Source organism: Physeter macrocephalus, chromosome 4 (assembly GCF_002837175.3).
Source record: "Physeter macrocephalus isolate SW-GA chromosome 4, ASM283717v5, whole genome shotgun sequence".
NCBI lineage: Eukaryota > Metazoa > Chordata > Mammalia > Artiodactyla > Physeteridae > Physeter > Physeter macrocephalus.
In genome coordinates, this window is record NC_041217.1 from 1484624 (window position 1) to 1509889 (window position 25266).

A 25266-nucleotide genomic window follows, 5' to 3' on the forward strand; every position below is an offset into this window, starting at 1 on the left:
TTTTGATTTGCATTTCTCTAATGATTAATGATGTTGAGCATTCTTTCATGTATTTGTTGGCAATCTGTATATCTTCTTTGGAGAAAGGTCTATTTAGGTCTTCTGCCCATTTTTGGATTGGGTTGTTTGTTTTTTTGTTATTGAGCTGCATGTTTTTATGCACATGACTCGCCGTACGTTTAACGCTGACTCACGTGTTAGTGTCAGCTCTCAGAGCCTGTGCTTCCAGCCCTGCAACTGTGCCTGGTTCACATCTGTCCTTTACTCACGTATGTGTGACAGCCATCAGGCAGACCACAACTACAACCCCTTCTAGCAATCTGACAGATAATGATTAGGTGCTGAATAAACTTTACTACATGATAACTATTAACTGGCTTTGAAACATAATGCCTGAAAATACTTGCCCATGGATATAAATATAGAAGAAAACGTTTTAAAGGCTCTACTCTCAGAATCTGTCTTTAAAAGCACTGTGATAGAAAGCATATGCTCTCCAACGGGTGTTCTCATTTTAAAAAAAAGGCTTTGCTTTCAATCCCCACCCACCCCAAGTTAATAAAATCTGGTTAGTCAAACTTGCCTTAGAATATTTCTGCTACCACCACACATTTCTTTCCCCCAAAAGGCTGGGAGGCAGCATACAGAAATAAAAGATCTCAAACATACCAAGATAATTTAGAGGTGGGGAGTGTGGTAGGGGTCAACACATTCAGTACGGTTAAACATACCAGTTTTCATTACACTTCTCAAAAAGCAGGACAAGGGAGGAAACGGATTCTTACTGCTCTAAAACCAGACCAGTTTCTCAGGAAACAAAGCTTTTACTAGTACTCTGAGAAATTTTCTCACATAGGTCTTAGAAAAATAGTTATAGTACAGCATCATCAGTCAAGATTTCACAGCAACTGGAAAACTTTAAATCAAACTGTAAGAAAAACTGAAAGTATGCAATTAAAACACAGTTCAGTAGGTGTGACACTGCAAGGGTGAAGGTGATGTAGTCAAGCATGAGGGCCTGATGCCCACAGACGGAAGCCAGACCCAGAGAACCAGAGGCCGCATCACTTATATCACGTTCCTTAAATCTCATCTACTGGAGTCAGATTTAATAGCAGGAGCGACACAGAGTGAAAGACACCTGACAGGAATGCGGCTGGTGTCTACCAAACCTGTATCTTCACACACACAAGCTGCGCTAGGAAAAGCAATGAAGAAAATGTGGTAAGTTTGTTTCACTCTTATTAAAGAGGATCTAAAATAGATAACCTCCTCTAATGCTAGAAGGACCGGGTCACGTGACATGTATCTTTGGTACCTGAAAGAACGGGTGCTGAGCAGACACAGACACAGACTCAACGTCGCAGATGTGCTTTATAACCATCCATTTGGCCTGAACGGTGAAAGTAAAAACAATCAGGGCGGGAGCATCCCACCAGCGCGGCGACTGTAGAGAGGTGGCGGTGAGCACCTGTGGGGACGCCTGGGTAGAACCTGCCCGGCCCTGCTGCTGGCAAGCCATTCACGCGTACGACGCGCACAGAGACAGGTGCACGACGACCGGGGGAACCCGCAAGGTGGACCTGAAGCCGTCCACGAGAGCTGAAAATCTCACATCTGATAATAAACACTCTCAGTTTTCCTTAATAATTCTATTATAAATCTATTGCTAAATTCATTAAATTTTTCTTGAGACATTATTCTCCATTTCTTGAAAGTAACAGTGTTCTTTTTTAAGAGGGAAAACAGGCAGAAAGCAGAAGTGGGTCGATCGTCTCTTTCAGCACTATATTTGGTAAACTAATTTTCGTTCATTCTTTGAAATTCTTCAATTTCAAAATTTCATATATTCTTCTTGTATATCTCTCTCCTTCCTCCGAAGTAAGGAATGTCTCATACAAGAGCATGATTTAATTAAATGTGCGAATCCGCTGTTCTAATGCCATTCTCAACGATGCCCAGGGTTTTGTAAACCTGAGCTAAAGCGGTACCGCAGATCGAAGCAGCATACGATGAACTTGAGCAGATCTGTGTGTCTCCAGAGACTGTCATGAGAGAGGCCTGCCTGCTAGTCCCAAGCCAGCGCAGAGCCCTTCATTATGTGTCTTCCACAATAAAGAATTCAAGTTGTTAAATAAACTAAAATATCTGATATACAGACATTTACCAAGAGGTCATTCAAGCATGTAGATGAACACTTACAAATCCCATCTCTTTCCTAATGAGAATAAAAGGAGGCACTTTACATCTCTTCTAGTCTCTATGATGGAAAAAAGTTTTTAAATCAAAAAAGAAATCACTTTACTTCAGTTGGAAATTATGTAATTGTTTCTCCCAGGTATTAGAATAGCACCAAACATTCCAAAATAGTTTATTAAAATCTTCCTTAATTTGTTCACTTTGCTATACACCTGAAACACAACACTGCAAATCAACTATACTTCAATTTAAAAAATCTTCCTTAATCTGAAAATGAGGCTTGTAAGGAAAAAGGTATTTTTTAAACTCTAGGCAGAGATGACAATCCAACTGTAAAACCTATGTCCCTCTGTGTTACAATACAATCCACGAACGTACACACTGGAAACAAAATAGTCTTGGGTGTATAAAGACTCACCATCTGTATGGGTTTCTTGTGGAGATCTCGTTCTGTTACCAATTTTTCTTGGTCAGTGACATAAAGACCTTTCTGCGCTAAAGCCTGGATGACGGCATCATGGCCCAAAAGGGGTTTTGCAGCGTCGCTCTTGAGAATGAGGCTCCCAGCGCGACAGTACAGCTCAGCCGAGAGCAGCAGATTAACGACAGGCGGCTTGATGTGCTCCTGGTCGTACTGATCTGTGTAAAATGGCTCTCGAAGTTCCTCTGGCACATTTTCTACAAAGATTAAGGGGAAACAATTTCTTACAAGATTTTTATAAAAGCAACACAGTTTAATAATTATTCATGTCTTAAAAGTTAAGATCCCTTCTAAAAATAACAATAACCCTTTAACTGAAAAGATGATGTATTCGACCTTGGCAGGTAATCTGGAACGAGAAAGAGAGAGAATTTTCCTTTTCAGGAGACACGGCTCCGAGTATATTCTAAAAAGCGACCGCCAAGCGAGCCAGGAGAGCCGTCTATCCGACTCCAGGGAGCCTGCGGGAAGCACTCCCACGCGCGCTCGAACACAGACAGCGAGCTACTCGGAAGGGCCCGTTCCAGCAGTCCACCGGCAAGTGCACGATGACGGCTGTTTCCGGGGGCCGCCAGGCCTCCACGCCTGGGAGTATCACATGCTCTGCCCAAAGCCGCCAGCTCGCCGGCGGCCCAGCAGAACCCGCCCCTCTGCTGTGCCTCCCGTGGCCTCGCCCTTCCTGCCGGCCTGCGGCTCACGGACAACCACCCTTACAAGTCCCGAACACCGGGAAGCCCTGTTTCCTCCGCCTCCCCACCAACCCCCCCCCCCCAAAAGGCCTTCCTCTCGCCGGCGGCCCAGCAGAACCCGCCCCTCTGCTGTGCCTCCCGTGGCCTCGCCCTTCCTGCCGGCCTGCGGCTCACGGACAACCACCCTTACAAGTCCCGAACACCGGGAAGCCCTGTTTCCTCCGCCTCCCCACCGACCCCCCCCCCCCCAAAAGGCCTTCCTGGGCACCCAGCTGCTCCCTTCGAGGGAGACAGACAGGGCAGCTGGGCGATCGGACGGTCTCTGAGTTTCTCTCTGGCGGCCAGGCCACCCCCGGGAAGAACGCCAGGCAAGGACGGGCGTCGCCCCCGACGAGGAAGGGCGGGCGTCGGAGCAGGAAGCTGGCATGGAGCCACAGTCACAGAACCCGGCAGGCAGCTCGGCCCGACACCTGCCAGGCCCCCGCCTGCCTCCTCCGGAGAAAGGGTTCGGGGCCACCCGCCGCCCGTCACGGCTTTGCGGAGCCTCCTGAACGGGCAGCTTCAGCAGGAGCTCCGTAACGCCACAGCGCTCAGCGACGTCAGCCGTCCAAGAAGTGTACTCGCAAGTATTAATATACTCCGAAGCAATTTTACCTTAAAGTTTCTGACAAGTCCTATCATTTAGAAAAATATTTTCATCAAATAATAGCATCATGATGATTGCACGTTCACTTTATATACGGTTCTGGGGAATTCAAGGATTTAGAAATAATCCTTACCCTCAAGGAGCCAGTAGTCTACAAACAATCTAGACAGACAGGTAAAGATCAGCAATTCAGAAACTGGAGACAACACTAAGCAATAAAAGATCAAGGGGCTTCCCTGGTGGCGCAGCGGTTAGGAATCCGCCTGCCAATGCAGGGGACACGGGTTCGAGCCCTGGTCCGGGAAGATCCCACGTGCCTCGGAGAAACTAAGCCCGTGCGCCACAACTACTGAGCCTGCGCCCTAGAGCCCGCGAGCCACAACTACTGAGCCCGTGTGCCACAACTACTGAAGCTTGCGTGCCTAGAGCCCGTGCTCCACAACAAGAGAAGCCACCGCAGTGAGAAGCCCGCGCACCACAACGAAGAGTAGACCCCGCTCGCCGCAACAAAGACCCAACGCAGACAAAAATAAATAAATAAATTTAAAATTAAAAAAAAAAGAGAAAAGAAAATCAGAGGAAGCATCAACTCCAGAAGCAAGATTATAAACTTAGTTTTACATATGCTGAGTTTGAAACAATAGCAAAAATACCCAAGTGGAAATATCCAAAAAGCAGCCGGGAATACAGGACTCTGGAAAGAGGTCAAGAGTAGATGTACCAATTTGGGATTTTGGAGACATCTAAAAATATCATCCTCATTTAATAACCGAAAACACTTTCCTTCCTTCATAGCTGCATTAACCAGTAGTGAGCCAGCCTTAAACTTAGGAGCTGCCTCAGCGTGATACATGAGCTCCGTCATAATCTACAGAACACGGTGCTGGCAGTCACTTAAATTTTAGTATCACAGGAGCTAAATGGAAGCTACTCGTAGAGCAAACTTAAAAGGGAAATTATTTGATTTTTAAGATAATTATTATAAAATGTATACATAATAGATTTTTTTCCCCTATAACAATAAAAAGTGACTAATGCAGGTGACTTGGTACCTTACCATTAGCTGTGCAAAGAAAAGTGACTGCTCATTATCAGGATTACAAACTTCACCACACCTGTACATCCGCTTACATTTATTTACGGCTTGTACATCCATTCTCACACATGATCTTCATTACAACTTGGTGGAACTGTCAAATCAGACAATACACAGAAAAATATTAGGAATGTATAATACTTAATAAGGGCCTTTATGTGCGGGCACTGTCACAAACATGCATTCTGTCGTTCAATACTAACAACCCTCTTGTCCCTATTTTACAGATAAGGAACTCAAGAAAGGTTACCTTGCCCAAGGACACATAGCTGATAAATGCAGAGTCTTAGCTCTAAACCTTGTAGCTAAACAGATTCAAAAATAACAATGGTTTGCCAGGATCACCAAGCTGGAAGGTGGAAAACATATAGCTTAGGGGCTATTTTCATTTTATTATGATGAACCCACAAATCTAAGTGATGAAAGTGTAAGTTTCAAAAAGATCTCAATGCAAGGGAAAGGGAAGGGATCCACAGCAAGTCAAAGAATGTTTCAAGAATATGACAAAAACAGATTATTCCACCCCAAAAGAATGCAAAACTGCATACTGAGTATTGTAAAGTAGGTCACTTTTAAGAACAAGTCTTCAAGAACTAAATAGGCTTTAAAAGAAGACTTCGAAAATGTCTATCATTTTGCCAACAGTACAAGACAAAACAGTTTGGAGTTGTATCACATTTTTAAAACAAATGAACTGAAACCACGTATTAGAAAATAAACAGGCAAAATCAAAGATAAGAGGTTTCACCCTCCCCCTCACCTCCAGGGTACAAGAAGGTAAGAAATTAATACTTCAAGAAACTGAAACTCCACTCCCAGAATTGCAAAGGATAAGAGACAAGTTTTTCTTGTGCACCAGGACTTAAGCAAGAACCTACCTTACTCATGTTATTATAAATCCTGACTAGAGCTAAGCTTTGAAATTAACAATCACCTGAAATGCTTGCGCACAGGCAGAGAGCACAGAAACAGTCTTGCTCAAGGCACTTTTCTATAAAGCTGAGTTGGTACTAGTTACATCCATACACCAGCCAATGACACAGATTTCCTTACAACAGTGAACGGTCAGGGGGTACAAGGGGAATGCAATTCAGAAATATCACCACTCAACCACGGGAACACTGCCTTATTTTCCAAATCTAAAAATTATGTCTAAGGCAATTACTAAGACAGAATTTGTGAGTTTCAAAAACTCCAAGTAAAAGTAAGCCCTACCCCTGGAACTCTAAATTAACCAAAAGACACAAAAATGGTCAGTTAACATTTTTTTAAAAAATCATAGTACCGGTAATCAAAGAAAGTTACAATGAGACTTTGCCTATCAAGATGGCAAATAATTTTTAAACCCACTGTTGCCAAGGATGTTTTAAAATGAGTACCTCACAGACATCCAAAAAAGAGGGGATGTATGTATACGTATAGCTGATTCACTTTGCTGTAGAGCAGAAACTAACGCAACGTTGTAAAGCGACTCTACTCCGATAAAGATTAATTAAAAAAAAAAAAAAAAAAGAGTACCTCCTACACGACCAGAGGGCAAGGACCATAATTATTCCCCATAATACAAACCCTAGCATCTTAGTGCCTGATACATGGCGAGCACGAAATAAACATTTGATGAATGAAGATGTTATTATGTTTTTTTAATTTTAGTCATTAGTCTTGTCCTAAAGGGACTCCCAGATTTCAAACCTCCCCTCAACTCCCAGATTCTGTACTAGTAATCCTAATTTACTCCTTGTACCTGCTTTGAAAGACCTGCGTTTTCCCCTAGGCCACTCTTTACTTCTGCAATAATGTCTCTCTCAAAACCAAACCTTCTCCAGTTAACCTACATTCACTACCGTCAGGAGGCAGCATGACAGAGCGGGGAAGACCGGGGCGTTGGATTTAAAAGCTGTGTCTTACCTGACCCGGGACCGTGAGTGCAGCAGTTGCCTGTTCTGGGTTCAGGCTCCCCAGCCTGCACAGGTGTGCAGCCATGGCGGCTCCTGACTTCGAGTTCCTCCACCTCTGGGCCCGCCACACCACGGGCGCCACAGGGTGCCACGTCTGTCCCTCGGGGCCTGGGCACCAGCTACTCCCCTGCCCGCATCCTCCTCCTGCGGTGGGAGCTCAGTCAGCGCTCACTCCCAGATACACCTTCCCTGACCCCAGGCAGCCGTCCTGTTTCCATCACTACCAGCCCATAATATTCAGGTTAGCTTATTTCTACCCCCTCCCACTACAACGCAGCCTCGAGGAGAGCAGGATACTTTCCTGTCCTCTGTCACAGCACCTAGAACAGTGCCTGGAACACAGCAGGCACTCAGATATTTAAGGATGCACAAGGTGAAGTACCTAAACGGAGCCTGGCCTTCAAAGAAGGCACCAGTGAAGTTAGCGCCCCTGCTCCCTCCACGCACCCAAGACGCGCTGACGTCACCTCCTCCACTCCTCTCCCTGCCCTGAGAGACGCAGAGACCTCCCCTGAGCTCCAGATCCGCACAACCCTTCAAGTCGCAAAGAAACCCAAACCCAAAACCAGAGCCTGGCTTCTCAGGGACAAGGGCAGTAAGAAACATGGGAAGGGGGGAATCAGAGTGAGCTCTGTGCAGCTGGACTGAGAAGGGACGTGTCAGCGTGAACACATATCTGTGACAGAGAGGGAAGTAGCTGTAGCTGCATGCCACCTCTGCACGTGCGTGTTTCCTAGCTCTGTCTGCTAAATCCCAGAGGCAATAAGCCTCGCACCTGTATCTCGGTTTCTAATACGCCTCCCATTAAAGCGAACCGGGACTCCTCCAGAAATGGCTGTTTCGTCCCAAGATCAGCTAAGAACGTGTGTGTGCGTGCGTGTGTGTGTGTGCGCGCGCGTGCGTGTAAGGAAAGTAAGGAAAAGCTCACAGATGATGGGACCGTGTCAAAAGGTCACAGGATTCAGCGGAAGGACATCCCATTGACCAAATCTGAGACAATCTGAACGTCAAAATAAATAATGACAATAAAAGATTGTAACCCACTGAATAAAACAAGAATGTCCACCTGATGTAAACAAATAAATAAGTGTGTGAAAGAAAAAGAAGGGAAAACTCTTCCTCGTAGTAGAATACCAACTAAAAATGGGATAAAATAAATGGGATAACAAGTGATTCAAGCAAGAATCATTCTGGATGCTAAAGTGGTGGGTCTGATGAACAGGGTATTTCAAATTATCTCCCCACGAACTGCTTCTTGATTAACGATGGAAAATATGAACTTTATAGCGGAGAGAAGTGGCAGACGCCGCCTTCAGCAAGTGATCGAAGTCTGCATCACCAGCTGAGCGTACATCGCGCGCTCCTGACACAACCCACTGAAAACACAGCACCTCTTCTGCGGTCGTCCCGCCAGGTCTGTACGACTTGAATCCGTCAAGAAGACACGTGAGACAGACCCAAATGAGGGACATTCTATGAAACAACTGGCCTACTGTTTTCATACGATAAAAATACATTTTAATAAAGGGAACAAATCGACACTGCAGGCTCAGACATTCTGGGGGTACTCAGAACTGGGACTTCCTACTTCCTGCCCCCACCTCCCTGGCATCTCGGTGTAGGAGGGGGGATGTCAAGCTGTCTGACCCCGGGAGGAACAGAGGGTGAGGAACTGTGCTCTGTCTAGATATCCCTCCTCTGGGGCCTCCCTGCCCAGGCCCCCCGAGGAAGGCAGGGGTGCTGCCAGGCAGGGGGCAACAAAGCACACCTGCTGCTGGAGAGACAGGTGACGGAGGCGGCAGGGGTGAGAGGGTGCGAGGGCGGGTCAGCTGGAGGCGAGCAGGGAGGGAAGGAGGGAGAGTGGAGAGTGGTGGTCAAAGGACAAGAAGGAAGGAAGCCGAAGAAGATGGGGTGGCACCAGGGGACAGGAGGAGGAGAGGTCGGGAAACGTCTCTGGTTCCTGGGCCTCCATCCCCTCTTGTCTGGGGCAGGGGTCTGTGCGCTGTTCCTTCAGACCGTCCAGGTTTTCTTGTTGGGACACTGCCCGCAGCCACACCGGAATCTCATCGTCGTCCCAGTCATGGAGCCCAGAGGCGGAACGAGGGCCCAGCTCTCCAGAGAGGGCAGAGGACCACGAGGCAGGAGGTGGCCCAGCTGGAGCCTGCAGGGAACTGCCGGCTTGTGCCAGGGGCACGGGGCAAAGACAGTGCCCAGGGCAGGGGCCTGCCACCCGGCTCAGCACGCAGCTGGGGTGCTGAGGCCTCACGATGTCAGTATCATGGAAGACAGAGACAGACGGAAACGCCGTTCCAGGTTACAAGGAGCCGACGGAGACGAGTCTACTAAACGTGATGCACGATCCTGGGCTGCATCTCAGAATGGGAAGAAAAAAAAGCAGCAACACGGGACATTAAGACAATGGCAAATCTGAACAGGGGATGTGGATTAGAAAATACGGTGTCGAAGTCAGATTTCCTTATTTTTATAATTTTCCTGAGATTATCTGAGACTTATCGTTCAACTCTCATCAGGAGAGAGCCTGAAGTATTTAGGGGTAGAGGGTACAACGTCTCTTATTCTTTCTCAGGCAGCTCAGAAAACATTACGTGTGTGTGTGTATGTATATACAGACACACGCGGATTTGTGTGGGCGAAGGGAAAGGGAGAGAATCATAAAGCAAATGGGACAAAAGGTTAACAACCGGTAACCGTGGGGAAAGCGTATGCAGGAATTCCTTGCACTATTCTTATACATTTGAAATTACACTGAAGAGAGTCATGAACCCTCAAAATGCCCCAAATCAATCTTCTCCCCAAGCGTAATCATTCCCAGTGTTCCCTGCATCACAGAAGTACAGCGGCATCTAGGCGTCCCTCAAGCCCCAGACCAAATCCATCACCAAATACAGCCCAACCCTCCCCTTCTCACGATCTCAACTCACACCTCCTGGTCCCGGCTCTCGGAACTTTGCATCTGCACTACTGCATTACTCCTAAACCTGTCTTTGCAATGTTCACACCTGTCCCCACTCCAAACCATTCTCTGCTGTAGCCAGAATCTGCTTATTTCCCATAGGCAAACTTGAGCATGTCACACACCCTGCCAAACCTCAGGGTTTTCAATGACTTCTGCTTCTTTAAGGACTCAAAGCCTTCCTCTGACCTACAAGAAAGACATGACCCTGGCCCTGCCGGCCCGTTCAGTTCCTGGAACCATGCACGCTCCCTTCCCCTGCGAAGCCTTTGCACATTCTCGTCACCACTGTTCAAATGCTCTTTCTCCCTCTTCTTTACTCCCTTCCAGATTCTTGGGGGCCAGTGATCCATTCAGTTTGGTCCAATTTCCCCCCAGTAAAGGGAAAGAACAGAACAGTTATCCTGCCTTTCCTGTACCTCAGAAAACGCACTTTTACTTCCGAGGCTATCCAATTCTGTTATAAAAGATGCGTAAGTTTGTAAAATATATGTGAACCCTTTTAAGATATTTGAAGTATAGATAAGTACTAGTAAGCAAAAAGTGGTTAATCGCGGAGGGAACGCAAAGAATGTACCAAAAAAGCTAAGTGGTGAGCAGCATACGTGTGGTAAACACAACAAGGAATGGAAAAACCAGAAGATACCTAATATTCGTGAGGTCCCAAGGTGCTAACTATTCATGATACACAAGATACACCAGGCAATAAATACTCACGATATAGTAAGTATACATGAGGCTAAACAAGCCATAGGCAATGAACGCTAAATATACACGAACCCTTAACATCCACGAACGCTTGGCTGGGCCACCCGTCAGTGACACACACTCTGGCCTACTGTGCTCTGCCCGAGGCGCACCAGACCCCAGGCTGTTCATCAGGCTTCCCAGCGAGCCCCGGCTGTGGCAGGCATGCACCTCCTCTGCGTCTCGGAGGGAGCACGCGTGCGGCCTCGTGTCACCGTGGGCCTCCCCGTTCAAGCCTCAGCGCTGGCTGCTGCAAGCGCACCATCTGTGGGCAAGGCTGACGGAGCAGAAAGACGTGGACAGAGGACGAGGTGAGGTGCGCTGCAGGATTCGGGGAGGGTGTGCTCATTCACCCCGCCTCTTTCTTTCCCCTCGCGTCTCACTGTAATCCGACTGAACAATCCACGCGGTTTACGCACCCTGATTTTGTCTGTGAGTCTTCCTGCTCCGTGACCCCCAGGGTGGGTGCCTGGCAGTTCGCTGTGGAGATTTCTCCCCCAGGGCGCCCAGACATTGACTACAGGGAAGAGAATTCCCACTAACAAACAAAGAAGTCACGACGCAAAGAGAAATAACGAGACGTTAAGGGCCTCCCGGTGGAAGCACACAAACCTATGGGGTACGCAAAAAACCACAAAACCAACCTTGAAGCCGCGCCATTCTCTGTATTTAACTGTCAGTGTGTGAGAGACACAGGGGACAAAAGAAACCTGTTAAAACAATCCCATGGCGATCCGGGCCGTGGCAAACGACAGGACAAATGCCATGGTTTCTCCAGTAAGTAAACTGTAAGGAAAACAAAATTAGATGGAGGGGGAGCCTATATATTTAAAAAGCTTAGAGAGACATACCAAATTGCAAAGGATGGCCCCTATTTAGATACTGACTGGAACAAATGAACTGTAAAACAGAAAAGTGAAAACAAAAAGATGACTGGTGATGTGGAGCCGCGTGGTGACGGCAGGACCACAGTAGAGTTTAGAAAGGGAGCGCCTCGGGACTTCCCCGGCGGTCCAGGGGTTCAGACCTCACCCCCCAGGCTGGGCCTTCTGTCCCGCTTCCTCGCTTCCCCTCTGGTCACTGTCTGCGGCTCTCCCGTCTCGGGGGCCTCCCCACACTCTCCCGCGGGGTGACTGGCACTTACCCACCCTGTGTATCTCCGTCACCACCTCGCCTCTCATCCCCGAGACCTTCTGAGCCCCACGCGGGACCCTGCAAGGGCCCAACGCGCACACCACCGTCTCGGCGCTGCTCCCTCCCGCCCTCTTTCCTGCGCACGCACAACCTGGCCCTCTCCCACTGTTCTGTTCCCCAGTAAGGAAAATCAGTCTTCACACGCCGCGCAATATCATCTTTCCTTCGCCGCGTCCACCCACCCACCAAGTCTTATCTCTGACGCGCATCCACTTCCTTCCTATCCAACCACCTTCAAGCCGCGGCCACCTCTCACCTGGGCCACAACAACTTCCTAACTGTTCCCCCTTCACAACCCTTCGTCTCCCTCCAGTGCATCTTCTGCTCTGTATCCAAGAGATCGTTCTCCTGGTTGTGGTCAAATACACGTAACATTAAAATCACCATTTCAACCATTTGTAAGTGCACTCCCAGAGATCTTCTGAGAAACAGTCTTCCAACAACCTTACCAAGTTTAAAACACAAACTGAGTGGCTCGGGGTCCAGGAGGGAAGGAGACTCTCCACTAGACCTAGCCTTTTATACCTCTGGACTTTTGAATCGGTGCCTGTCTCACCTCTTCAAAAACTATTGTGTCAAAAGTAAAATTTCAAGAACTTATAATCAAGACCTCTAAAATCTGTTAAAAAAAAAAATGGAGGTAGCTGAAAAAGAAAAAAGGTTATTTCTGCTGTTTCAAAATCCGTTACAATACAAAATTCTACAAAATGCGTAAATTAGAGAAAAATTTACAAGTCAGCACCCTCGTAATATGACTGTCATAAAAAAAAAAAAGAATGGAAAACCAGAGAATCTTGAAAGTAGCAGGAAAATGCCAGCAGAAAAAAATGAAACCATCTACTTTGAAACTTTCCTTTGCTGAGGACAAATGTCTTTTAAAGTATTTCAAACATTTCAAATATTTTTTATTCCAAGAGCCTAAAGTACTTAAAATTTCCTTGTAATTCCCATTTTAGAGATAGAAAATGGTTTGAAGGAGAGGGCTGCAAGTGGAAACGGGCGTAGATTCAAAATAACTTTCCAAGATCATACACACACATTCCCAGGAACCTATATTTGTTAGGTGCTTCATAAACACGACTAGGCCTAACACTCAGGGTGCGACCGAGAGGGTTACCGAGGGAGTTCGGTTTTCTCTCTGGTGCTGGATTCCCAGCCTCTGTTTTATTTTTCCCAGTTCATAGTTGAAAAAGTTTATTTTTTTTTAATTTTTGAATTGTATTTTATTTATTTTTGTATACAGCAGGTTCTTATTAGTCATCCGTTTTACACACATGAGTGTCTACATGTCGATCCCAATCTCCCAATTCACACCACCACCACCACCACCCCCGCCCCGCTTCCCCTCCTTGGTGTCCACACGTTTGTTCTCTCCATCTGTGTCTCAATTTCTGCCCTGCAAACCGGTTCATCTGTACCATTTTTCTAGGTTCCACATATAGGCGTTAATATGCGATATTTGTTTTTCTCTCTCTGACTGACTTCACTCTGTATGACAGTCTCATAGGCAGGCCCATCCCTGTCTCTACAAATGACCCAATTTCGTTCCTGAAAAAAGTATTTGTAATAAAAAGAATTCTTTGAAATTATTTGAAATTCTTTGAAATTCTTTGAAATTATTAAAGAAATACAATCCCATTCCACAATGGGAAACAGAATATCCAAAGGTAGTGTGAGATGGATCAATTCATGTTTCAATGTATATGCTTTTTCTTCTAAAGAAGGCAAAACAAATGCTTATTATCATGACTATTTGGCGAGCAGGGGAACTGAGACAAGGACTTTAGGAAAAAGCCCCCCCAAAGAGGGAGCAGGTGGTAGCAGGAGAGCTGGAAAGACACTACAGTGTCAGGGTGTCGCCCTGAGACAAAGACTTTAGGAAAAAGCCCCCCAAAAAGGGAGCAGGTGGTAGAAGGAGAGCTGGAAAGACACTACAGTGTCAGGGTGTCGCCCTTTAACCCAGAATGTTACTTTGATGCAGAATGCGTGTTTAAAAAGAAAAGGAGAAAACATGCAAGGCACAGGAAGGACAGTGCTAAACGTGATCAGTGAATACAATTATTATCTCAGCAGAAGCACCACGCTATGACTACTAACAAATGTGTAATATTAATTTAAAGATCATTATTTGTAATTTACCAATAGAAAAGGTCCATAACCTAGTACCTAAAAAACTAGATCCACTGGGGGGCCGGGGAGAGGGGGGAACGACCCTGAAATGACAGACCGATACTAAATATGTTTCCTATTTCTGTACTAACTAATCAAATACAAACAGGTTTGTTGAAGAAAAATTAAATATACTTTTAAATTCCACAAAAAATTTAAGACTTACATTTGAAAGGTTTTCACGCTTTCTTTGTGCCTTCACTTCCAGTACTACAAAACTGTAATGAACTCGAGGAAGAGTATAACACAGAGGTCAAAATACAAACTTTAGCATCATAAAGGTTTTGACTCTAATTTTTGTTCCACCATTTACAAGCTGGATGATCAAGGGCAAGTTATTTAACCCCTCTAAACCCATTTCCTCTTTTATAAAAAGGGCAAACTATCATATTTCCTGAATTCTTATTTTCCATTTGAACATCTGTGAAATCAGGACATGTTGTAACAAATTTGTACTTTAATGTCCAAAAAACCTTTTTAAATTGAAGGTGTATCTCACAGTCTTCATAGCAGTGATTCTTAAGCTGGGGTCATATTGGCCCCAGGAGACACTGGCAATGTCTGGAGACATTTCTGGGTGTTACAACTGGGGAAGAAGTAGGAGTGGGGAATACCACTGTCACCTAGTGGGTAGAGGCCAGGATGCTGCTAAAATCCTACAATGCATAGGACGGTCCCCTCAACCAGGAAGGAGCCAGCCAGTAGTTCTGCAGTGGGAAGCCCTACCTTAGAGTGGCAGACGAAGAAATAAAATAATATCTACTTAATAGGGTCGTTCTCAGAATTAAAATAAGGCATATAAAATGTTCAAAACTGTACTTAACACAAAGTATGTGCTCAACAAATCATAGTAGCTTTTTCAAAAATCCAATGTGCTTAGGATAATTTATTTATCTACTAAACAAATACCAAATTCCCTGACGTGGCCCTTCAAACAATCCCAATTTACCTTTCAAGCTGCATCTCCCACTACACATCACATAAACCTCCTCCAATCCTACTGGTCTATGTTGTTGCACTAACGGTACTCGGGTTCCGAGCTCTATGCTGGCACGCAGACCACGTGCTCCACCCGCCACCCGTATTTGCCACTCAGGCATGGTTTAAATACCTGTAGTTTTTGACACTGTTAATAAGACCACCCACCTGGAAACTTTCTCCTTCCAGGGACTCAGTATCTTTACACTTTCTTAATTCTCTTCCTAACTCTCCCCTCTAATTCCACCTTCTTTTCCGCAGCCTCCTCCCAAAACTATTCTAAGTGTTCACCACCCTAGATTCTGTCTCAAATCTTTTCTATTGCTCCATGGTGTCATTTACTTCTGATTTCCATTACACTTTATACGCAGAAGATTCCCAAATTGCTACTTTGTAGCCTCACCTGGTCAATCATACTGCCTCCCCACATTTACAGCTACCTACCTTACTAGATTTCTCAGATAAGGTATCTGGCCAACACATCAAGCTTAAGGTTCCCCAGAACAAAGCTGACTTGCCATTCAACTTGCTGCTCTCCATCTCTGCCAACGGCACTGGACTCACCCTCCCAGTCACCAAATCTCAGAAGCTCAAGTAACCTCATTCTCCTCACAACCTCAGGGGACCTCATCCTCTCCCCATGCACCCCAAATTCAGTCATTTAGAAACACTAGGGATTATACCTTTGTAATGTTTTTTCTGTCTTTTGCCTCTTTTCCATTAATTTGACTTCTCCCCAAACAGCACATGGTAAAGTGGGCAGCCTGAAATCAGGTTCAGAACCCAGCACCATGAGCTGGGTGGCTTTGGGTGAGTCCCTAACCCTCTGGGCCTCATTTCCTCATCAGTAACACTGGAGTGATGGACAGTTTCCACCTCTCAAGGCTGTCATGAGGATTAAAATGAGATGATACACGGAAAGCGACCAACGCACAGTAAGTGCTCAATAAATATTAGCAGCATTTCCGCGCAGCTGCTTCAAGCTCTCACGATCTTTTGCCCAGACTCCTACAAGAACTTCCCAAACAGGCCTCTCTCTCTGCAATCAGTCTCTCTTAACCACAGTGCTGTCCGCTGACAGCACATCCTTCACACGTGCATCAGAGTCAGGTGTGGGACAAGATTTTGAGAAGACGTGTTGGGATATACAAAGAAATGAAATAAGGGGTATTTAAAATAGCACATGATTTTATATTCTGTTATACGTTTTGTAGTTTGTATCAAACTACACGGTATGAAAGGGAGAATGATAGTTGATAAAGCTGAAATGATCAAGTGACACTAGGAATCGGGCCTCAAGTTCCATGTTACGAACTCCAAATGCTGGGAATCCCCTGGCAGTCCGAGGGTTAGGTAGGACTCAGTGCGCTCACTGCCATGGCCTAGGTTCAGTCCCTGGCTGGGGAACTGAGATCCTGCAAGCCTCACAGAGCTGCCTCCAAACGCAAGAATTTAGTAAGGAAGAAGGTCATATTCGGGATTGCACCCACCATTTTCCCCAAAGCACTTAAAGCAAACTCAGTAATATCACTGCTAAATGGGTTAAGCTGTTCAAATACAGTAGACACAGCACAGTTTAACTTCCCCCCTTCCGCAATTTGCTTCAAGTATCTATTTGGTTTACAGATTAAAATTCACCTAAACAAACTTATTCTTCATTTGATCAAAACTGTACCTGCATCCTTCCACAAAATAAACTATGAAGATTTGGGTTATTTGGAATATTTTTAGTGTAAAGAAAAAGAATATGATTCCAAGCTCTGACAGAAGACTTCAAACTAAGTTAATACTCCATTTGCTTTCTAGGTATTACAATGCTAGCGCTTTATTTACTTTTTATAGTTCAGTAACTTCATTCTGTGCCCAAAATTGATTTCTAGCTATCATTTTAAATGACTTTTCCAACATACGGTTTAAAATTGACTTCTTTTTAATATGTCAAAAGTTAGAAACTTTCTCACGGAAAAAGACTAAATTGGTGGGCTCCCCTGGTGGCGTGGTGGTTGAGAGTCCGCCTGCCGATGCAGGGGACGCGGGCTCGTGCCCCGGTCCGGGAGGATCCCACGTGCCGCGGAGCGGCTGGGCCCGTGAGCCGTGGCCGCTGGGCCTGCGCGTCCGGAGCCTGTGCTCCGCAGCGGGAGAGGCCGCAGCAGTGAGAGGCCCGCGTACCGCAAAAAAAAAAAAAAAAAAAAAAAAAAAACAAAGACTAAATTGGTGCCTGAAGACCGGACATGTCATCGTTAAAGAAGTGATTTTAGTAAATCATCAACTTAAATTTGGGCTAATGTTTTGAATGATTAACTGAATACCACTAGCAATATCTCTGAAATATGTTGTCTACTAACACCTGCCATATAACAGTGTCTGGAGCAAATGCAGAAAATTTACACCAAAAGAAATGGAACATTACATTTTTTTCAACTCACTCCATATAAATTTATACTTTGAAAGACTGTTGATTAAAGAATAAACAAAATGTACAAAGATAACATTCTTAATAATATAATTTCTTGTTACTAAGGGACTCTCAAGGTCTTCTAAGCTTGATTTTCATTCCATTTTGAATATGACTTTCAGCCACTCTAACTGTTGCCAAGACAACTGTAAGTACCAACAACGTTCATCTAAGCCATCTGAGAGTGTGTTAAGATCTGCCCATCCTTTAAAGAAAATAAGTCAGTAAGACTTCTAACGCGTGCTGTATGCCCATTCTCCACACTGGCAGATGAGAGGCTTACTCTGCAGGGTGGGGTAAACAGCGCAGACTTAAGAGTCAGAAGGACCTGCACCGGCCCGCACGATCCACCACTCGCCAGATGTTTAACCTTGAGCAAATTCATCTGAGCTTCTTCCCTCACCTGCAAAAGGAGGACAATATCTTTCTAGAGGGATGCTGTGGGAATAAACGAAGCAATGTGTTTGAGGTATCGGGCATACAAGAGGCATGCCTGCCCTCACCAACGCCATACCCTTTAGTCAGACAATCAAATCAAAGCTCACATCTGCCCGTACTAAAACTGTGACCGTGGGGAAGTTGTTTAAATACCTCTCTCTGCTCTGGCGTCCTCTCTTTTTTAAATGGGGAGTACGCTACCTACATCACAGAGCTGCTGTAAGTCCTGACTACACAACATAAGGCAAAGCATCTAGTGCAGTACCCAGGCACAACCCACATTCCACCGATACTCTGTTCCTTCCTCTTCTCTTCTTTGCCAAGTGTGTTCAACACTTGTTTCTCAAGTGGTCCAGGATCTAGTAAACTTGCCTGACACGTATCCAGAGAGTAGGCCTCTTTCTGGTTACGAACCCTTGTGAACCCAGGGCAACACTGTGACATCTGTACTACGAGCTTCCTCTCAGTTTCAGAAGGAAAGAAAATACTTTTGCTATTCCCTCTCCCTTCCATTTTGTACACATTGCTTTTCCACAGAGGTCACTACATCAATTTCACTCTTTCCATCTTTTCTAAATACTTAAATAGGGACTTCCCTGGCAGTCCACTGGTTAAGACTTCGCCTTCCAATGCAGGGGGTGCAGGTTCGATCCCTGGTCAGGGAGCTGAGATCCCACATGCCTCCCGGCCAAAAAACCAAAAACATAAAACAGAAGCAATATTGTAACAAATTCAATAAAGACTTTAAAAAATGGTCCACATCAAAAAAAATCTTAAAAAAAAAAAAACTTAAATAGCTTTCATTTCTCCTCTAAATGGATATTAGCTTCAGTATGCTGCTTAAGTTAAAACCAAAATACATCAATTATTTTCACCACCGATATCAGTGGTGCCAGAAAACAAAAATATACTAACACTTTGTGTTTCCTCCGAGGTGTTGCTCTACACATTTAGTTCCAAAGAAATCTTTAAAATCTGAATTATTTCAAAATAAATTTTTTATTATATTTACTCCTGATGCTAGTTTTAAAACCTTTAACATCGGGACTTCCCTGGTGGCACAGTGGTTAAGAATCCGCCTGCCAATGCAGGGGACACGGGTTTGAGCCCTGGTCCGGGAAGATCCCACATGCTGCAGAGCAACTAAGCCCACGCGCCACAACTACTGAGCCCACGTGCCACAACTACTGAAGCCCGCATGCCTAGAGCCCCTGCTCCGCAACAAGAGAAGCCACCGCAATGAGAAGCCCGTGCACTGCAACGAAGAACAGCCCCCGCTCGCCGCAACTAGAGAAAGCCTGCGCGCAGCAACGAAGACCCAACGCAGCCAAAAATAAATAAATAAATAAAACCTTGAACATCTTTCTACTTCAATATCAAAGCATGATAATTCAAATAAAACAAAAGCTGTCATAAGCACAAAATCACTGTAACGTGCAGTTTCCCTCAAAACTAATTCAAATAGTGTTCTAAACACTGAGATTCATTTGCTAGTTAACTAAATATGCAGTCCTGATAGTCACCTGTGTATGTATCCAGCTGTGTATGTTTAAACAGTAAGAATGAATTAAAACATTTACCCACAAATTTTCACGGTCCTAAAATCGGAAATAAGCCATCCTCTTCCCCTCAAAACAAAACAAAACAAAACAAAAACCCTGTATTTAACATCTGGAGAAAAGTCTGTAAATACTAAGAAACTTCTCAAGGAATATTTTACACATCCAATATTTATTAACTAGGCCACAGAAATCCTACAAAATAACTCAAAGTTATCAGATTAAATTACCTTCCAGGAGCATCTCCACGTGAGAAGGTAATGCTTTCAGAGCTCCACAACATGGGATCCTAAAGCAACAGCTAAGGAATTACAACAGGAGGCCCTTTTCCTGTCATTTTGCAAAGACTGGGTAAAGGCGGGAGTGTCTGACGCCTACTGTCCTATACAGTTTGTGTCAACAGCACATGCCCTCAAAAAACTCTTCTATTTAAAAAAAAAAAAATTCCACAGTAGGGAGTCGTTGTTTTTCTTAATTTATGAAGCCAAAATGTTTGGGAAAAGGAATGTGTCTGAACACGAAGTAAAAATAGGACGTGACACGCAGCAAGGTAAATATCGGGTTTAAATTACTGGTTTAATAGAGCCTGAAACGTGTACGAGAGGACACGGGCTTCAAGAATGACGACAAAAATTAATACTGCGCTCCGACAGAGGCCACGGTACAGTCCACGCATCCTGAATCGCAGCCATGGTTACAAATGTCAAAATCAACGTAGTCTGTGTGCCATCCACCTCCTTCCAATAATAACGAAACCAATTCAGATTTCTCGGTGGTGTAATCACAACTATGACTGTGGGGGAAATGAATGCAGCACAATGAGGAAAATACCACAAATTAAAACCACCCCATGTAAAAACATGACAAAATTGGTCACTGGGAGGGGAAAAAAAAACAACAAAGAAACACCCACTTTTGCTATCCAATAAAAGAAATCTGGCCGCATCCCACCTGCCCAAATCAAGGGCTCCTGATTGAAGAGCAAACGTGCGTTATCCCCCCTTTCTTCTCCCAACGCGTCCCCGAGCCTGTGCGCGGAGACACGCGCGAAGGGGACCAGAGGACGGGAAACAAAACGGGGACGCGCGCAGCCTGCGGGGACGGAGGGATGGGGGGCGGGCACCACGTACCTGTCCCGAAGGCCTTGGCCACCAGCCAGGCCAGATTGCAGGCGATTTTGGCCCTGGAGAAGTCGTAGTGGTCGAAGGGCTTGATGTCTGGAACAATGAACGTCCTCCTCCCGTCCCGGGGGTCTGCAGCATCCCCCATCTTCACGCGCTCGGGGCGCCGGCCCGCCCTTCACATGGTGCTGCCGGCCGCGGGGTAGGCGCTGGGGGGGTGGGGGTCGGGGTCTGGGTCCGGGCCGCTCAGAGCATCGGCCCCGCGCGCCCGGCCCGGGATGAGGCGGTGCCGCGTCCGGCCGTCCCGCGAGCCTCCCGCGAGCGCGCGTGCGGGCGCCTCCCCTTTGTCTCGGCGCGGCCGGGCCCGGGCGCGGCGGGGGCGTCCTCAGCGGTCACGTCGCGGGGGCCGTCCCGCCATCGCGCCGCCCCAGCGCCGCCCTCAGCTCGCGGCCCTGCCCTCGGGGCGCCCGCCGGCCGGAGCGCGGGGCCGCTGGGACTCGCCGGAGACGCGGCCGGGGGACTCGGGCGGCCCCCACCCGGCGCAGCCGAAGCCGCCGCGGAGAACGTCAAAGTCCCTGCGGCGCGGTCGCCGACAGCCGTCCCTCCTGGCGCCCGCTCCCCGCCGCCGCCGCCGCCGCCGCCGCCGCGCTGCCGCCCCGCGCCCTCCGCCTTGCGGACGCAGTCAGCCCGGCGCTCGGGCCCCGCCCGGCCAGCCCAGCCCCGCGCTTCCCCTGCGGCCGCCCGCGCTGTACCGCCTCCGCCGCCGCAGCTGCGGTTCTCCAGCTGCCGCACTGGACCGAGCGGCGGCGCGGGTCTGCGCATGCGTCCTCGCGCGGCCAGCCCCGCCCGCCGCCCCGCGGGGGTCCAGGCGGCCCGCGGAGCATGCGCGGTGGCGGCGGCGGCTCTGCTGGTCAGCCGAGTGCACATCCTGGCGTCCTGGCCCGGCGTGAGGCGGCCGCTGACCCCGCTGGAGAGGCGGGGAGGGAGCGGGCGACGGGCCTCGCCGTGGCTTTCGTGTTTTCGCGACGCAGTGCTGAGGCACAGAGAACTGATGTTTATTAAAATGCTCATCCGGTGACACACACTTTGCTGCCAACTTGTGCCGAAGCAATTCCATCTAGTCCTCGAAGTAACCCGAGGGGGTGGGTGTGATCGCCGGCTGACCACAAAGGTATAGAGGTCAAGCGGGGTGACTGACCGGGATTGAGGATCTGGGAAGCTCCGCAGTGTTGATTTCATGACTTCAGGATACTTTACGCCATGCTCTCCACTTAAATGTCGTCTCTCGGGAGGCGACACAGCCATCAGCGCCTCCAAACAAAGCATCAGTTCCTGCACGAAGCCAACCGCAAGACCTGGCGTCCACAAACCCTTGTGGCTGCATTTTGTCAGAGCCGCTCCATTTTCCCAAGGGGCATCTTCTCAGATGTCAGTGTCCTGGCCCGGCCGTGCTCCTGCTGTCCCCTGGCTCACTCCTACTCGGCCCGCAAGGCTCTCCCAGGAATCACCTCCTCCTGGAAGCCTTCCCTGACAGCTCTTGGTCCTCCCCGTCAGGGCTGCCAGGCAGGTGCTCTCCTGTTCCCAGAGCACCGTGTTCTTGTTCTGTCCCGGCTCTTGCACATACTGTACATGCAACCACCTAGGACTTGTCTGTCTTCCCACTGATGACAGCGTCTATCTCCCGCACCCGTGTAGGGCCCAACCCATAGTACCTGCTCAATTAATGTACAAGGACTCGGGATGGATATCATTGTAGTTCGCTCTTGTTGACCTTATTTAACTCAGAATTCCTCGCATTATCTCCTTTCAATACACTATCGAATTTTAATCATGTCCAACCTGTGTTATCTTCATTTCACACACATACAGAAAAGGAAAGCTCAGAAAAATTTGAAAATTACCCCATATCACACAACTAGTAAACTGGTTGACCCAAGATTTGAACCCAGGACTGTCTTACTCCAAAGCCCATGCTTTAACTACTACGGCTTCTCTGGTACTCCCTGCCCTTAAGATAGAAGCAGGTGGGGGGTGGGGAGGGGGCTTTGGACCCTACTATCTAAAAGGGCAGCTCCACTGCCAAGCAGGCCCCTTTGAGCCCTACAAATACTCCCCCGGAACCTAGTAGGGCATTACAGATAAACCTACTAACAATATGGGCTACAAAAAGAACGTGAGTGACAAGAATAATACACCACAGGGTGGTTGATGTCATTCTTCAATAAGTGAATGAATATTAATAAAGTATTTCTCATGGGCAAGGGCTTTTGCGAGCTCATTCAGGGGATAATAAAACTAGCATATTTATAAGAGTTGACACAGCACATTCATATGATAACTACCTTAATTCTCACATCCGTGCTGTGGAATACACGTTATTACTATCTTCCAATTCTAGATACAGGACTGAGGGCCAGAAGGGTTAAGTTGCGTGGGTAAAGATTTCATGGTTGATTCATACCTGAGTCTGGCTTCAAAAACAAGCACAGGGGCTTCCCTGGTGGCGCAGTGGTTGAGAGTCCGCCTGCCGATGCAGGGGACGCGGGTTCGTGCCCCGGTCCGGGAGGATCCCACGTGCCGCGGAGCGGCCGGGCCCGTGAGCCGTGGCCGCCGAGCCTGCGCGTCCGGAGCCTGTGCTCCGCAACGGGAGAGACCGCAACAGTGAGAGGCCCTCGTACCACAAAAAAACAAAACAAAACAAAAACAAGCACAGGCCTTCTGGCTCCACTCCCCGGGCTCCTTTCCCTGTGCCTGTTCCCTCCCCAGATTATGGAGGCTGACATGGACATAAATAAATATAATACAATGACGTAAAAGAGGTAATTGCACATAAAGTGCAGAGAGAACATCCAGATAGAGGGATCAGGAGGGTTTCGTAGAGACTTCTGTTAAACCGAATGTCCTCAAGTTCGCCTTCAACGAAATCCTAAAGTGACAAGTCAAATTAAGAGAAACCTATATACCGGAAAGGTTGAAGAGAGATGCCAAAGCATTTCACCAGTCACCGTGACCATCTGCAAAAACCAACGCAAGATTCTCAGGCCAGAAACCACGCCCAACCAACTCTATGCTGTGTTTGTGACCTAGCACAGCGCTTCGCTCGCAGAGGGTGCGGGGTGAATGCTTGTTGAATTTTACTGAAAACAATTTCAACCTAAATAAACACGATGAGGAAGAGAAGGAAGCACAGACAGTTGCTCTGCTTGTCCTTTGATTCAGTGGTGATGCATTTAGTAGCGATGGCATAATTATGACCCCAACTGGGGAGGAATGTGTGTAGGAATGGGAAAAAAAAATGCCTACACAAAGAGCAGCTTTTACTTTCAGGGAGGCTGTGAAACTTGGGGTCATAGTAGGAGGCTATTATTAACAGAGAAACACCCTGAGTACAAAGAAGAAGGATTTGCTTTCAGGGAGACAGACACTCTAATAGGGTGCTCTTTGTGATACCTTCCGAATGACCCCTTTTAACAACTGGACATCTCTGCAGAGTACCGCTGTCAAAAAGAGACGCTCTCCGCTGCCTTCTTGAGGTATCTGACTTCATTAAAAAACAGAAACGAAACCCAATGATTCTTTGGGCCAGCTTGTCCAACTGCACAGCCATCCCTCTATTTTTTATCTCCAGGCTTGGAATCTATCCATCAGGCAACAGTTACACTATTCCTACATGTCTATTCCTCCTCCTCTCTGTTTTAAAAGTTGATCTCCTTTCTCCTGGAAAATCCACAATGTCAGCCAGACTTCCTTCCTTGGGGCCATCCTCCATTTCTCTGTCTTTGGATAGACTCATAAATTTATTCATTCATTCATAAGCCAATATTGATTGAGTACCTGGGTGCTAAGGCTGCAATGTCGAACAAGACAGCTGAGAAAGCAGATTTTGAATGGGAAAACGGAGAGATCTCGGGGCCCGGGCAGCCCTGCTCTCCTCCCGTTGTCACGATTACATCTTCATAGGCTCAAAGCCTTGTTGCTTCACCCACAGAAATCTTCACCGCGTCCCCTTGGAAACAGAGAAACACTACAGTACACTAAGCGCTACAGTAAGAATGCACGTTATTCCTTTAACTGAATGCGTGTATTCACATACTGTCATCCATTTTCAATTAGTTACACCAACAGGAGCTGATGCTTATTGAGCACTTTCTGTGTATCAGGCCCTGTTCCACCCACATTAACTTATTTAACCTTCACCACAGCCCTCTTTTCCTCATTTGGCAAATGGAGTAACCAAGGTACAGAGGACTTAAGGAAGTGGTGGAGACTTTATGTTATTTTGAAACTCAAGGAACTAGAATAAGTCACCTTCGAACCAACCAGGTTAAGAATGACCGGCAGGGCTGGGGTAGGTTTAAATAAGACGAGAACGCTAAGCTAACCGATGACAATAAGATGTTAAACTGGCTGAAGTATAGCCGCATCTGATAAACCAAGTTGGGGTAGAAGAGTGCGGCCGAATGGCGGGCACTCCATCATTTCTAGACGCGGTTGTGGTTTTCGTCCGCAGAGCTAACGGATTTTTACAAGGATTACCTCATCAACCTTCACAACGACTCCAG

The 25266-nt window shown here is 46.9% G+C and overlaps 1 protein-coding gene across 6 annotated transcripts in view; it reads right to left on the reverse strand.

Moving 5' to 3' along the window:
- Positions 1-22505, reverse strand: part of CAMSAP2 (calmodulin regulated spectrin associated protein family member 2) — a 103216-nt gene extending 80711 nt beyond the window's left edge. For 3 of the 6 annotated variants that reach the window (XM_024130658.2, XM_024130656.3, XM_028488263.2), the window contains exons 1-2: positions 20714-20997; positions 2618-2877 (exon numbers count right to left, since the gene is read on the reverse strand). In XM_024130658.2, coding sequence (XP_023986426.1) covers positions 2618-2877; positions 20714-20852 — 399 coding nt within the window. In that variant the 5' untranslated portion in view covers positions 20853-20997. Of the gene's footprint in view, positions 1-2617; positions 2878-20713; positions 21010-21456 lie in introns of those variants that run through there. The other 3 variants (XM_028488260.2, XR_008617000.1, XM_028488262.2) reach the window with 3 other exon arrangements.
- Between the last annotated feature and the right edge of the window lie 2761 nt (positions 22506-25266).